This window comes from Neomonachus schauinslandi, chromosome 9 (assembly GCF_002201575.2).
Source record: "Neomonachus schauinslandi chromosome 9, ASM220157v2, whole genome shotgun sequence".
NCBI classification, from domain to species: Eukaryota; Metazoa; Chordata; class Mammalia; order Carnivora; family Phocidae; genus Neomonachus; species Neomonachus schauinslandi.
The window spans coordinates 122,379,491-122,394,096 of record NC_058411.1 but is presented as its reverse complement, the minus strand read 5'-3'; the positions used below and the strand labels follow the sequence as shown (position 1 = coordinate 122,394,096).

The following is a 14,606-nucleotide window of genomic DNA, read 5'->3' as shown; positions in this document are numbered from 1 at the left end:
TACCATGGAAGACAAGGCTGACCCTAGACAGCTCTGTCTAAAACCTGTATCATTTGGTCAATTACCACAAAACTTATAATTATAGCAGAGGAAACTATCCAAAGGAGATGTCTGAAATATTCTCCGAAGTGATTTTTAATCAAAGATGTATTCAGTTTCTGAAAAACATATCCACCTTTGTTCTCTATGGGTAAGGACAAACGGCACAAAAGACAAAACCAAACCAGACCCACAAATCCAAGGAGCTTTAGTTCCTTATCTCCCTCTTCTAACTGTTCTCATCCCCAAAAGACACCCAGTCTCCAGGACACTGCCTGGACAGCAATTCCTAGTGGGCAGGCTCACTGCGCCGTAACATATCCTCCTTTCTCTCTTCTTCCCTTATCTTTAAAATATTCATGAAAGCACTACTAAAAACAAATATTCCATTCACGGTAACGTGATAAAGTTATTAGAGAGCAGAGTTTGATTCTTATTCATAAGAAGTCATTCCCAGCTATAAATAAGGTTGTTAAAACTGGACTTACCAAGTGGATATCATGTAACCCTCGTTAATAGAACAAACTCTCCATCCGGAAGCACCTGTCCGCTTCATTTCTCGGTCCCAGTCTGAGTACGTTTCGAAGAGCGGAGTGTTTTGGATGCTGCCACCACTAGCCCCCCGGCCACCTCCTGAGGGTATTCCATTAATTTTATTGGCTACAAGAAAAAGCAATATTATTAGTTTTGTTTCAAGGTCACATTTCATCCCACATGCCCTCTCCTCTCTCAGAGCCTCCTGTCAGGAACACACTCGGATGGGACGGCTCCTCCCTGCGCGTCTTTCCAGTCTCCCTCAGATGTTCCGACTGCTCCCAACGGTCTTGAGAAAGAGGCAGCCTCCTCTTGTCAGAACTCATTTTGTCTCGTCCTCATCCAGCTCTTTCCTGACTCCTTCAGCACCGTTAACTTTTCTGTCCTTCTACTGGCTCTCTCTCGCCTACCTTCAAACACAGGTCACCTTGATTCTGAAAAGACTTTCATTTGACCAAGCTGCACCACTCCAGCTACTGTGCCATATACATGCATTTTTCCCTCCTCCCTGTTACTGACCATCTTCCCAAAATGATGAACAATGCCTGCTGGCCAGATTTTCTCCTTTTCCATGATCTTCTACCCCTACCATTCCACGGAAGCCACTCATGAGCCTCCCTCATCCCCCTGCCTTAAACTGTGGGGTAAATTCAAATCACTGTTCATTTTTTCCACATGTTTTGCCTGGAGCAATGAACGCATCCAATCATGTTTGTTCTCGACCAAATCTTTCATCCTTCTAATACTGATGCCCCACTCTTTTCTACGGCTCATTATAAAATTCTTGGTCTCCTATATCTACTCAATTTTCCTTTGATAAGCTCACAAGGGTTCCTTGTACTCCACCAGAGGGCCACTCCCACCTGGGGATTTCAGCAGAGGGCCTACACTTGAACTTCCTTAGCAAGGAGCCCTCTCTCACTGAGAACTGCTGTCCTCTGGGAGATGCCCACAGCCTCAGGAAGGCCAGCAGAGTGACCAGAGGGAAAGAGAGCGTCTCAGCAGTCAGCCTGATGTACCCTGGCAAACTGGGGTGACAGACGGCACAATCTTTCCTGGTCCTGCGTCTCACGGCTACAGGCCGCAACGGTGGTGGCAAGTCTCCGGCCTGACCTCCGCGACACGACGTTCTGCAGCACTCAAACCAGCCCGCAGCCTGCACAGGACACAATGCCCCAAAATCATGCTTTCATGATGCTATACCCTTGTCCCAAACTTTCCCTCATGCTCATTTTCCAACTTCCTGAAGCAAAACAATTTTGCTTAAAAAGCTCTTAATCAACCTGACCTTTCATTACTGCCTAAACCCCATGCTCCCCCATAGCCACGGAAACCCCTTCCTTGTCCCACGAACATGCCATGCCCACTTCTGTGGACCATTTATTAACACCTGGTGCAAGACCGGTATTTTTGGAGAGCCTCCCATGTGCTAAGGCCTGAAAATTAAAAAATGAGTAAAGTTTTATCTGTATCTTGAAAGCACCAACAAGACAGTGGAGGGTAAGCTCAGCCCCGGTCACAGTGAGCTGGATGTACAAGCGCAATGAGAGCACTCACTGGAGATGGAGGTCACTGGAGATGGAGGCTGGGGCAGGAGAGGCCCCAGGATCTGACCACACCTGAACAGAGACATAAGGAATGAGCCAAATGTTGCCAGGTGGCTGGTGAGATGAGAAGGAGGTAGGCATGCTGGGCAGAGCAGAACACAAAAAACACGGTATAACTGTGTAACATCAAGTAATGAAATACAGCTAGAGCATGAGGGATGCAAAGGATGGTGGAAGAGAGGCTGGAAAATGAGGTGGGGCCAAGACCCTTAGCCTCTGCTGCCCAAACAGTAGCCACTAGCCGCATGTGGGATTTAAATTGAAACAAAATAAAAAATGCAGGTCCTCAGTTGTACCAGCCACATTTCCAATGCTCAACAGCCGCATGTGGCTAGTGGGTCCTATACCAGACAGTGCAGAGGAGAGAACATTTCCCTCCCTGGACAGTGCTACTCTAGATTAGAAAGGGTCTTACGCACCATGCTAGGAATTCTGAATTTTATACTTTAAGTGGCATCAGAATTACCCAGTGATTCTGATTTCAGCAGAGCTTGTTTAATATTAAAAGGCTAAAGCCAAGCACATATCCTGGAGTGCCACTCCATCTTAAAGCCTTCTCCAGAGTAGCTACAACTGGAAAGTATGCTGAGGAACTTGAGAGCTGTAATCTCTCCAGGATGAAGAACGTTCCTGGAATGTCCAGGCAACTGTCACTTTATACAGTGTTCCAGAACACCAAAAACCACAGAAAGCTATTCAACATTAGAAAATATAAGTAATTCATCATATGATCAAATTAAAGGGGGAAAAAACACCCCATATGATCAGTTCAGAGTGCAGAGAAATATTTGATCAAGTTCAACACCTACTCATAATTTAAAAAAACAAACTTCAGTAAATTGGGAATAAAAGGGAAATTCCTTACTTGATAAAGGGTAATTACCAGAAACACACAGTAAACATCATCCTCATCAAAATCCGGAACAGAAATGATGCCTGCTATCCTGATTACTATTCAACATTGTACCAGAGGTCCTTGCCACGCAATGAGACAACCACCACCAGAAAAGAAGTATAAAGAGCACATTCATCATTGTTAAAGAGCTGTGTAAATAGTTTGGCAGGATACCCTCAACTAAGAGTCTAGAACTGAATACTTTTGAGTGTGTTGAAGTTACAGACTTTAGTAAGCCAGGCTGAGAACATACAGTTTATGAGACTGTTTCTCTAGCCAAGATTTAATCTCAAGATCTAACCACAAAAAGACAAATTTTCTGAACATCAGGTGAGGAAAAACTACAGGATATTGCACTATTTTACTATTTTACAGGTTTTGGTTGTCCGTTTCTCAACAACCAAGACTAGGTTATATATTCTACATTGTCTTCAGTGAGAGCTTATTAGAGAATGTATAGCAGATACTTAATCTGGCATTAGAGAGTCTGGAAATTCTAATGCTTTCCAGAAAGTCCCAAAGGCCTGATGCCTGTGGCCTGCTCTACAAGTGGGTTCCTAACAGGTGCAGCAACACACTGGCAAAATCAGTCATCTTAGGAAGATCCAGCTTTCCTGAGAGTTACCTGAGGTTTTAGGACAGCTCCTCAGCCAACTAAACGTGAAAACTAGATCGTAAGCACTCCTGACCTTGGCTATCTTCTTCTTCTTCTTCTTTTTTTTTAAGATTTATTTATTTGTCTGACAGAGAGCAAGAGTGAGAGAGAGAGCACGTGCACACGTGCGCATAAGCCGGGGGTGGGGGGGAGTGCAGAGGGAGAGGGAGAAAGAATCCTCAAACAGACTTCCCACTGAGCTCGGAGCCCAACACAGAGCTTGATCCCTGGACCCTGAGATCATGACCTAAACTAATCAAGAGTATTTGAATGCGCTCAACCGACTGAGTCACCCAGGCGCCCCACCCTGGCTATCTTCTGCGACACAGTTCAGAAGTCTAATCCCATGCTGTGCTGAAATTATCCACTTAACTAGCCTATAAAAGTGGTCAACAAACGAGAAGAAAGAAAGCCTATCACTTTGATGATACTGCAGAAATCAAGTCATAAAGGATGACAAGGGTAAAAACAAAGCTGTGATGTTCAGTTCAACAGGGTGAGTCAACTTAGTGGTTCTAACTGGGAGACTTGGACTTTGGGCCGGGGGAAGAGCTGGGATGGCTGCATTTCTAAAAGTTCCTCCAGGGATTCTGATACAGGAGGCTGGATGGGAACCACCAGTATTCAAGAGACGAAAGGATCAATCACAACCATGTATAGCTACACTTGAGAATCTTCAAAGAACTGACAGGCAACAAACTTCAAAAATTTCTACAGTTTCAAATGGACTATATACTCCGTAAGTGGTTTTCAAATAAGCATTTAATGGAAAATCTAATACCAAGGCCTTTGTTAATAAAAAAGATAAAATTACAAAATAAAATAAACCACTGAAAATGTACATCTTCTGTCATGAAACTACACAACTTGAGATTACATCACAGCATTTGCAAGCTCAATGTCTGCCATGGAGTAGAGCTGCTAACACTGAGGCTGCAGATAACTTCATGAGGTTGTCTTTTATTTCTTTTTAGAGAGGGGGAGGGGCAGTGGAAGAGGGAGAGAGAGAATCTTACGCAGGCTCCACGCCCAGGGCAGAGCCTGATGTGGGGCTCGCGATCTCACCATGCTGAGATCATGACCTGAGCCGAAAATCAAGAGTAGACGCTTAACTGACTGAGCCCCCCAGGCGCCCCAACTTTTTCAGACTGAAAGCATAATCTGACATCTTATCAATTTTATCACAAAGATCAGTCTGTACTTTTGTGACATTATTTGCCCAATAATAACCTGACTGAGGAAAGCAGAGTTCTTGTGGTTTCTTTCAAGTTATAAAAGAAAAAAACCAGAACCACTGTGCTTGTCTGTGCCAGCACCCCCTGAGGGGCTCCACGCCTGGGGTCCCAGTGCTATGCACCGTCCCTTTACTTCGGGATCCTCACAGAAGTACTTGGATGACTGGTGAGCTCTGCAGAGATGGTGTTCTCACTCAAGGGATGCCGAACATGGAAGAAACCCTCAGAGTGCCTAAGGCCATCTCAAAGATTCTTTCCTTAGATAACTGCAAGGGACATCCTCTAACTTCAGATCTTATTCGTGGAAACAGCTTTGTCACCTACCTGCCTGCAAAAAGGACTTCTTTATTCTTTAATCCAGCCAATGAATCAAGGTGGCATCCAGAAGTTCAAGAGTGGATTATTGGGCATCTTTCACTCACAAATTAATGAATTCTGACTGCAGTGTGTGGACAGTTCAGGCTTCTTTTGATCTTAAGGATGCAGTTTATGCTTCTGCAACAGCACGGAAGGATATTAAAGGGTGTTACCCTAGGAGGAATCTTAACAAAACTCTGGCCCAGTGTTAGGTTTATGAAGTACCTATCAAAGCAGGAGGTGACTGAAGGATGTAATAAAAAAAGTGTTCCTGAATATTTTAAGTATTAATTATCAAATTTTATCAACAAGCTATATATAAGAAGACATACAGAACTGACTGATGTAAATAAGAAAGCCCAGTAGTAGAAGAGCTATGGGTAGAATAACTATTCGCAGTATTATTAACCCAGAGATGCCCATAAGGAATGGATGAGGAAAACTGAAAAGTAACTAGAGGAGGCATCAGGTTCCCAAACGCATGATGAAGTTTACTGCCTTTGCTGAGCTCAGGTCATTACATTACTGCGGAAATCATAGATCTATATCCTGGACGGAATCATTTCTATTAGAAAAAAAAAATAGCATCAAGAATTGATCTGTATAATAAATTTAAGTGGGAATCAAAGACTCTTAGAACTCTTGGACCTCTTGAAACTTTCATTTCAGCTACTCTCTTGCAAGTGTGGGTGAGGATCTTATTGAAAATAACCTTGATGATCATGGTCTGTAGCTTGATGATGATCCAAAGAAATATTCACCTAATGAGTAGTGCAGGATCTACAATACTTTTATGTTTAGACAATAAGTAAATTTTATAATTTATATTAAGAAATAAACTTCAAAAATTAATTATTTTGCTCAAGCCTAAGTTACAATTGGTTACATTTTGCTAAGAAAAATTAAGTTACAAATACTTTGTCTTCCAATTTCTACAAATAGAGCACCGTATGGTAAAAGCTACTCCTTCTGCAAAGCATGACTTTCACATACCATCTCTATGGTGTTTACAAGTATCTTTTAAAGTAGTGAAAATACACTTATACCGTATGCACCTGCAGATACTCTGTATTGTTCCTACATCTTAATGTATTTACAATACAGTGATACTCAAATATGCTTTTATTTCATAGATTAAATTACTATAGTATGTTTTGAGATAATAAAACGAAAGACCAGTACAATTAATAATTTGTAAGATCCCTGTTCAGACCATGTTGGAGTGAACTGATCTTTCCTTGTAAATACATAATTATTTTTCTTCCATAATAGTGGGAGAACACATGCCTTAGTAGGTTGAGTCGATGTGTGGTCCCTAATCCACAAGTGGCTAATAAGAGACATGACCCCTTTGTTTTTCTCCTCTATCCTTTTATGAGGTTTTTTAAAAATGGCTGATTAAAATTACATTTGCATATAAGAAATGTACAGAATTACATGATCATCTGGAATCTTCCTTGGTGATGTCATCACTGAGTAATTACATATTCAGTAAGCATATGAACAGTACTACTTTACTTTTACAAAAACTGCCTAGAATATACTTGTCCTTTGGACAAACACTCCTCTTCCTTTCATCAATCTTATTAAGAAATATAAAGTCAGTATTTTGATGATCTCGATGATCTCTCCACTAAAAAGTTTAACCACTTTAGCTTTTGCATGAAATCACACTGTCAGAAAACATCATGCATTTCAAGTACCTTTTAATTTTCTGTCAGTTTTCTTTAAAAGATGAGATTATTTCAACTCAAGCTATCAATTAAAAGTGGGAGGAGGGAGATCTTTCTTCACCATAAAATATAAGCCAGGGACCATAGGTAAAAGATCTGACAGGATTCTTTTTTTGTTTTTTAAGATTTTGTTTATTTATTTGACAGAGAGAGACAGAGCAAGAGAGGGAACACAAGCAGGGGGAGTGGGAGGGAGAAGCGGGCTTCCCGAAGAGCAGGGAGTCTGATGCGGGGCTCAATCCCAGGACCCTGGGATCATGACCTGAGCTGAAGGCAGACGCTTAACAACTGAGCCACCCAGGCGCCCCTAGACCTCACATGATTCTTATAAGCCTATGTTTATAGCTGCTTACAGGTTCTTCCTGGTCCCTTTCTAAGAAATAATCTAACAAATATTGTCTCTTTTAGTATATAGTGCTTTCTTCTCTAGCAGTTATGAAGCTAATAATTCTATAATCATTAAAGCTCATGTACTTGGAAGCCTCTGATAAACATAAGAATAAAATTTAAACAATGTAAAATTAGTCACAATATTTAATATTTTCATATTTACCTGAATTGTGGTATTTTTTCCCAACATATTCAAATGCAAAGAGTAGCTGGAGGTCTGTTGGCTGGGAATAATGAGCTATTGCAAGGCATACCTAGGAAAAATTCTACATTTAGAATTTGATTTTAACACACTTATTTAAATGAAATGTACAATAAGGCCTTGATTACTGGGAGCATCATCCTGGGTGGGCCAGTGATTATAGATACTTATTTACATGTTTTTTTCTGTTAAACCTAGAATGTGAAAGAGCTCCTTAAGGCCAGGTATCTCATTCATTGTTGTGCCCCCAGGACACTGTTTATAATCTTTAGGGAGTACATGGTATTTAGTAAGTGTTTGCTGAGTTGAATTTCAACAGGAAAGTAATTTTATTCAAAAAAAGAAACTTGAAACCTAAAGAAGCATTCTCCAAAAAGGCAGTGACGTGTGTATATATATATACATATGTATTCCTAAAGAAAGGATTAAAAAAAAGTTTCATTTTTGGTAGACTATAATGATTTAATACCAGCAATCTTGAAGGCTTAATGTAAGGTATGAAATTTTAATGTTCATACCTCATGGATTAAAAAAAATCTAGAATAGGAAAGCTACAGTCACAAAAAATGAAAATTAGCAAGAAACCCAAAAGTACAGGGTGGCTCAAAGAGGTAAATTAAAAAAAAAAAAAACACAAAAAAAACAACTGTGTTTAAGAAAATGGTTTGAGACTACATCTAGGGTGGAGAAAGTGCTCAATCAAATAGATCAGGAATTGAATCCCATGGTCTACCAAACACTTGCCCTGTAAATGGTATGAAATCAGTTCATCTCTCTGAGCCTTGGTTTATGCAACTGTAAAATGAAGATAATACCTATGGCTATGGTAAGGATTAATTGTCTTAATGCGTGCCTGGCCTCTGCAGAAGCTCCATACATGGAAATACGGTTGATATTATTCCCAACTGCCACTGGAAAGAAGGAAGGATGGACAGTGCCCTATGTTGACAATGCCCTGGACTAGACTGCAGAAGAAAATACTCTTAAATGATTGGAGCAGAAAGAAGAAATTTAAGACATATGAAAGGAGAGAAGAGAGGATCTTACTTAAAAAGGTTAAATATCATTTAGAAGGAAAAGCATTAAGCCAGAACAGTATACTTTTGACAGTGAGCAAGCAGGAAAAGTTTAGTTCATTGTTAGTCCATGTCGATTAGTGGTGTTTGAAAGGGTTGGTGCAAATTCTAGTAACAGGTAACTATGTGTCAAGTTCTTGTTTAAAATATATTAAAAGTCTTCTATAGAATAAATGTTTCCTGTCTTACTAAATTAGAATATATATACAAATAAGAGGACAGAGTTTATCACTAGTTTTAGTTTTGACTAAAAACAGTAACAAAAGATTCCTGAAACTTTTATGTAATACCTCAATTTAACTGACTACAAGGAAAGCTTTCCAGAACAGTCCCATTTATGCAATTAGGAGGCAGTGATCTGCATTCCCATCCTTAATCTGTCCAAGTCTTCCCTAGAGAGCTTCTTCTAGCGGCCAAAGTACTGAAATCTGTACTTGAAGAAGTCCTCGACCACTTCTTATTCCTCTCGGCACCATGGGTAGTTTATAAGCTTCGTTGTACTTTCCTCAAGATTATCATTCATTTTTGTTCCATTTCTCTGCACTACCACAGCCATATTCTTAAGCCATACTCACCTTTCGGCATCTCTGTGAGCTTCCCTACATTTTGGGAAGGAAAAAAAAAAAAATCCACAATGCCTAAGAAGTCTCTTCTAAAAATGAAATTCTGACCAACAAGTTTGCTCCCCAGATAACCTGCTGTGGTTCCCAGATACCTGCCTAATAAAAGAAATCTTCTCATTCTTGATTCTTCACCAAGCTGGCTCTCCTCTACCAGACATCCCCTCCCTCAGTGGTCTTCTGTCAGAGAACAACACATTTGCACGTACTGCCTGCCTTACTCCCAGCCGCCTCACTCCCAGCCGCCTCCTCCGCCACACTCTGCCCGGGAAATCCTTCCGCACTGCGGAGCCAACCACGCTGTCTCTGGAAACTACCTGCTCTGTTCAACTCCCTGCTCTGTTCAACTCCAATCTCTTCACAGGCCCTCCTAGCCCGAGCCAATTTCACAGTATGAACTGCAGAAACCCTTCTGCTCTCTCTGAACAACCACCGCGCTGATATAAAGGGTCTCTTCCGTTACTGTGCTTGTGTAGCTGAATGAGTTTCAGAGTATTCATGACATAGTTCTGAGTGTAGCTGGAAAGGGCATAGGGGCTCTTCGTTTTACTTCCACCATTAAATTCAATCCCTCAAGGGGAGATGCTGCCTCTGTCATTCATTCGACAGGTATTTCCTGCGCATCCACCACATCCAAAGCCCTGGGGCTGCAGCAATGAACAACACAGGCGCAGATCCCCGGCATCATGAGGGGGGAAGACAGACATGAAACAAAATAAACAAGAAAACGATAGTAAGTGACATCATTGTAAGTGCTAAAGGAAAAAAAAAAAGTCCAGCAGGGGAGGGATACGAGGTGTTATGGTGAGGCAGAGAAGGGAGTGGGTTAATAATTTAGAGAAGGAGACCAGGAAAGACCTCTCTGTGCAGAGCTGAGTGAAGACCTGAAGACTTCTGCATTTTTGCTTTTCCTCAGTAGCTTTCTGAAGGTGCTTTGTGCACAACAGCAGCTGTGCTAAAAATACCAGTTGACAAAATTATTTACTAACATAGTAAGGAAAATGCTCTAAGCCAATGAAACGAGCATATCACGTTGTCTAACACATTTAGAAAGCAGCCACGGGCCTTGTTTACACAAAAGAAATTCACAGATCATTATGGAGTATGTTGTTTATGGTCACAAAGCAAAAACAAACAAAGCCTATCTGCTAGGCAAACCCAACGTAGCCCATTTCTAAAAAGCCCTTTAGAATAGCACATCACATTTATAAAGGTTAGGAAACAAATGAGTATGTCTAATAGCATCTCCACTGCAAGAAGACTGTAACAATCCTGTAAAACCGAAACTGTTCAATCACCTGCACAATGGCTGATGGGGGCGGGGGGGGGGGGGGCACAAACTGAACTAAAGCTGGTGCTGAGTAGTGTAATTACAAGTGTGTATAACTTCTTTCTATGTAATCCAAGCAAGGGGCATCTTTGGGGACCCAGATAAAGGCACATACCACTTGTGCTATCTGGGTTACATTCATGCTGTTATGTAGGACATTTTGGGAAGGGAAATAAAGCCAAGAATCCTTTCCCTCAAGCTTTTCCATACACAACCCCTTAAAAAGCTTATGTCCACATTCTTAGCTTCTGTCACTAAGAGCTTGAAAGACTTAAAAAAGAAGGTCTCATTTTCATGTAAAATTATCCTAATTTTGCAATGTACTCCATAAGCATTAAAAATTTTTAGAAAAACTCTACCTCTTTAAAAACTGCTTCTGAAAATAGTTCCTCTGCCCTGGCTGTCATAGGGAACAAAGACTATCTTGGGATTAAAGACATTCAATGATGGTAAATATTTCATTGGAGGAAAAAAAGTAAACTACTTCTGAAGTGATTTCTGGACCAAGAACAAATCTTGTGGACAGAAGCCAGAAGTACCCACAGTTGGTTTCTCCTCTAAGACCAGCTGGGGGCGCAGCACTGGAGAAGCTCAAACTAATCAAGTTCTAGCACACTGGCAAACAAAACTGGTTTCCTGTATTTTGTGGTCTGAAAGTCACCAAGGAGTAAGTCTCAGATTCAAGGGGAAAAAAAAAAATAAATAAAAGACAGTTCACAAAAAGCCAACTTATTCTTTAAATAGATGGGCTGAATTTTCACTTTTAGAAAGTATGCCTGACAAGTGGTTCACAATCAACTAATCTGAGAATAAAGTAGAAACAAAGGGCATACGTTTCACTTACCATCTTTATATATATGTACACACACATATATATATTTTATAAGCGATAAATCATTAAAAATGATTTTTTTTTGCCCCTCCATTTCGAAAAGAGGTTCTTCAAAAGGAAAGGGTGGCTCCAAGTTGCTTTGAGGCTAGACATCCAATTCTGCAATATAAAATTCCTTCTTGCTTTATACAGATCTGTCCCAAACATCCTTATTTATTTGTGACAGACCAAGGATAAGGATGAATGCTAACGGATGCAGTAGCACAGTGTCATCTAATTTTGTCATAACACAATTTAGGCAACACCAACCAGACTACCAGAAGGTTATAGAGTAATATTTAACAAAATGTCAACCAATTTAGCATTTCGAGATTTCATATTTCAAACAGAAATATAAATGCTTTTGGTATTTCAAAGCTAATCAGTGGTTTACCCACCAGAAAACTCTGAATGTGCATCTGGTCATTTTAAAACAACTTATAAAATCAGAGCATTTCCAGAGAAAATTTAGCTTTCAAAATTTCCGGGAGGTAAAATCAAGCTGTAACTTCCCAACTGTTACCTAATTTTAGATGAAAACTTTCACTTGAAATAAAAAAATATGCTAGAATTCTTGTTTTTAACTCATGAAGCCAGTAAGCTTTGGCAGCACACATGCCCTAACCTCTGTGTTTGAAACGTAAATCAGGGGAAAATTTCTGTTTATATTCTTATTGCCTCTAATTTTCTTTCCTGCACCTGCCCCTCCCCACAACAGGACTGTACAAAAGACAAAAAAAAGCATTTCTTTCAGGCCTGAGCTTATAGGCTTTTAATATTTTAAGACAGAGGGGAAAGGATTTGTGCCAGAAATCCAGTCTTGGGAAAGGGCATAAACAGTTGGACTAGGCTGTTTCATGCAGACAGTTCAGCGCGGCCCCCTTCATCACTTACCAGCAGCACAACAGACAAGGGAGATCCTGAATTTCCAGAGCACTTAACTGTTTCATTCAACTGGCAACTAATCACTTACGTAGCAACATCTTTCATGCCACTACTTTGTACCACTGTTCAATTTTCATTTGTTCATGCTCTATCTTCTCCACTAAGCACACTGCCTCACACATTAAAAATGACCAGCAGGTGTTTATTAGAAGGCTCAAGAATGAAGCCAAATAATTATGATTTCCAATTACTGAAATAGAGTCATCTGAAAAATATAGTTGAGAGTGGGAGAGAGGGAAACTTTCTGAAAGAATATTGGGCAACTGTATCAATTTCTTACTTAAAAAAAATCCTGTCCTAACTAAATCTCTTACATTCTATGGTGTTGCTATTCTTGAAATGCTATATATCCTGAAATTAAGATTTTCATAAGCAGATTCTTGATGTTTTGACTGATTAAATTACAAGTATATATTTAAGCTCAAGAAAGTAACTTAGCTAAAATGTTTTATATACAGCCTACGACCGAACGAGTCTTAAAGTCTTTCTATAGAAGAGTAGGCATCTCAAGTTAGTAAAATGCCAAAATCACAAATGGCAGAACTAAACAGATGAAAGGGGCCTACAAAATGTGAACCAATGAGTTACAGCTACCTAGCTGAATTTTTGGTAACGCAGCATGCTGAAAGATGGCTTTACAGACTCTACCTGAAAACTTTTAGCCAGAGAGCCTACTATCACTCTGCTAGATCATCTAGTCCTCAAGGTCCAGCATGTTCAGATATTTATCTTATGCTTGCCTTCCTGTGAGGAAACTGTTGATTCTAAGTTCTAAAAATAAATCTACAATGTCCTCACCAAAGTGTATGAAAACAGCTGCCTTAAATATTTTTGACAGCCTCATTTGGATATCAACAGAAAATTCACTGCAGTAAGTCTACTAACCATGGAAACCAAATGCAGCGGTGCATTCTGGGGTGGTGCAAAAGCAGACTCATTTCTGAGAGAAGGTTCCACTTCACTAAGAAACTGTTCCTTTATTTCCAATGTGTGGGAGCAGACTCCTGGAAAGTGTTAGATTCTCTGCATTTGCTGCATCATAGACTGGACCAGTAGGGCAATAGGTCCACCAGCTTCACTCCTCTGCCACAGCCAAAATGTGGGATCAAGGAAGTGGGAATTTCTGCCCGTGAATCTTACTCCACCAGCAGGCAATAAACATTCCCCGGAAGGCAGGAGAAAAACAAAGCCAATTAAAAAGTCCCTAGCTTTTAGCGGTTCCTGTGGAATAGCACTCAAATTAATTCATTAAGATTTCTTTAAAGCGCTAATAATTATTAGGCCTCTCCCGTAACTATACCTTTACCTAATCCTTACATAACTTAAGTCTAACTTTTAGTTCATTGATGACGTTCTGAGGTATTTTCTGAATTTCTAACCGAGAAAGAAACAAGCTGGTAATGGTCTAAATGCAAAAGATACACTAATTTCCACATCATAGTTTCTAGTATTGTAGGAGGTGATTAAAAAACAAACCAACCAACCAACCTAAAAACCTATATAGAATACTTTAAAGCAGCCAAACCATAAATTAGTCCAAGGAAATAGTTCTATTAACATTCTTGGCTTTTATTTTACCTAAGGAAATATCTGATGACTTCCCCTAAAAAAAAAATCTGAGCAACTGAGAAAAAAGAACTTCCATACAGAACTGATATTGGTAAATATAGTATGAAACCGAAAACTTGATAAAGCTTAATAGTATTACCTTTTTGGCACTTTCAGGACCTGATTCATCAAAGCGAAATCTGACAATTCTGAAATCTTTACAGTAAATAATTAACTCTGTTGGATTAAATTTCAGTTTCTGGTTGGGACCTAGGACTTTCTGCTTCCTCTTGTGGTCATTTACTAAAAATGAAAAAATAAAGAAAATATGTGTAAAAATTCTTTTTGTTACTCACTCTTTAGTATACCTTAACAAATTATTACTGTAAATAATTAGAAGGTTACCCACTGCTTCTCTGGAATCTTTCATATTTTCTACAATTTACAGAACTTGGAAAGGGGATCGGTTTTCTTTTTTTTTCTTCCCAAATAGTATTTTTTTTATTCTTATGTTAATCCCCATACATTACATCATTAGTTTTAGATGAAGTGTTCCATGATTCATTGTT

At 39.8% G+C, this 14,606-nt stretch overlaps 1 protein-coding gene across 1 annotated transcript in view; it reads right to left on the bottom strand.

Moving 5' to 3' along the window:
• MTMR10 (myotubularin related protein 10) overlaps nt 1-14,606 on the bottom strand; it is a 57,363-nt gene that overhangs the window by 15,683 nt on the left and 27,074 nt on the right. The window contains exons 4-6 of the mRNA XM_044918301.1: nt 14,198-14,340; nt 7,609-7,699; nt 528-699 (exon numbers count right to left, since the gene is read on the bottom strand). Of these exons, the coding sequence (XP_044774236.1) occupies nt 528-699; nt 7,609-7,699; nt 14,198-14,340 (406 nt within the window). The remainder of the gene's footprint in view (nt 1-527; nt 700-7,608; nt 7,700-14,197; nt 14,341-14,606) is intronic.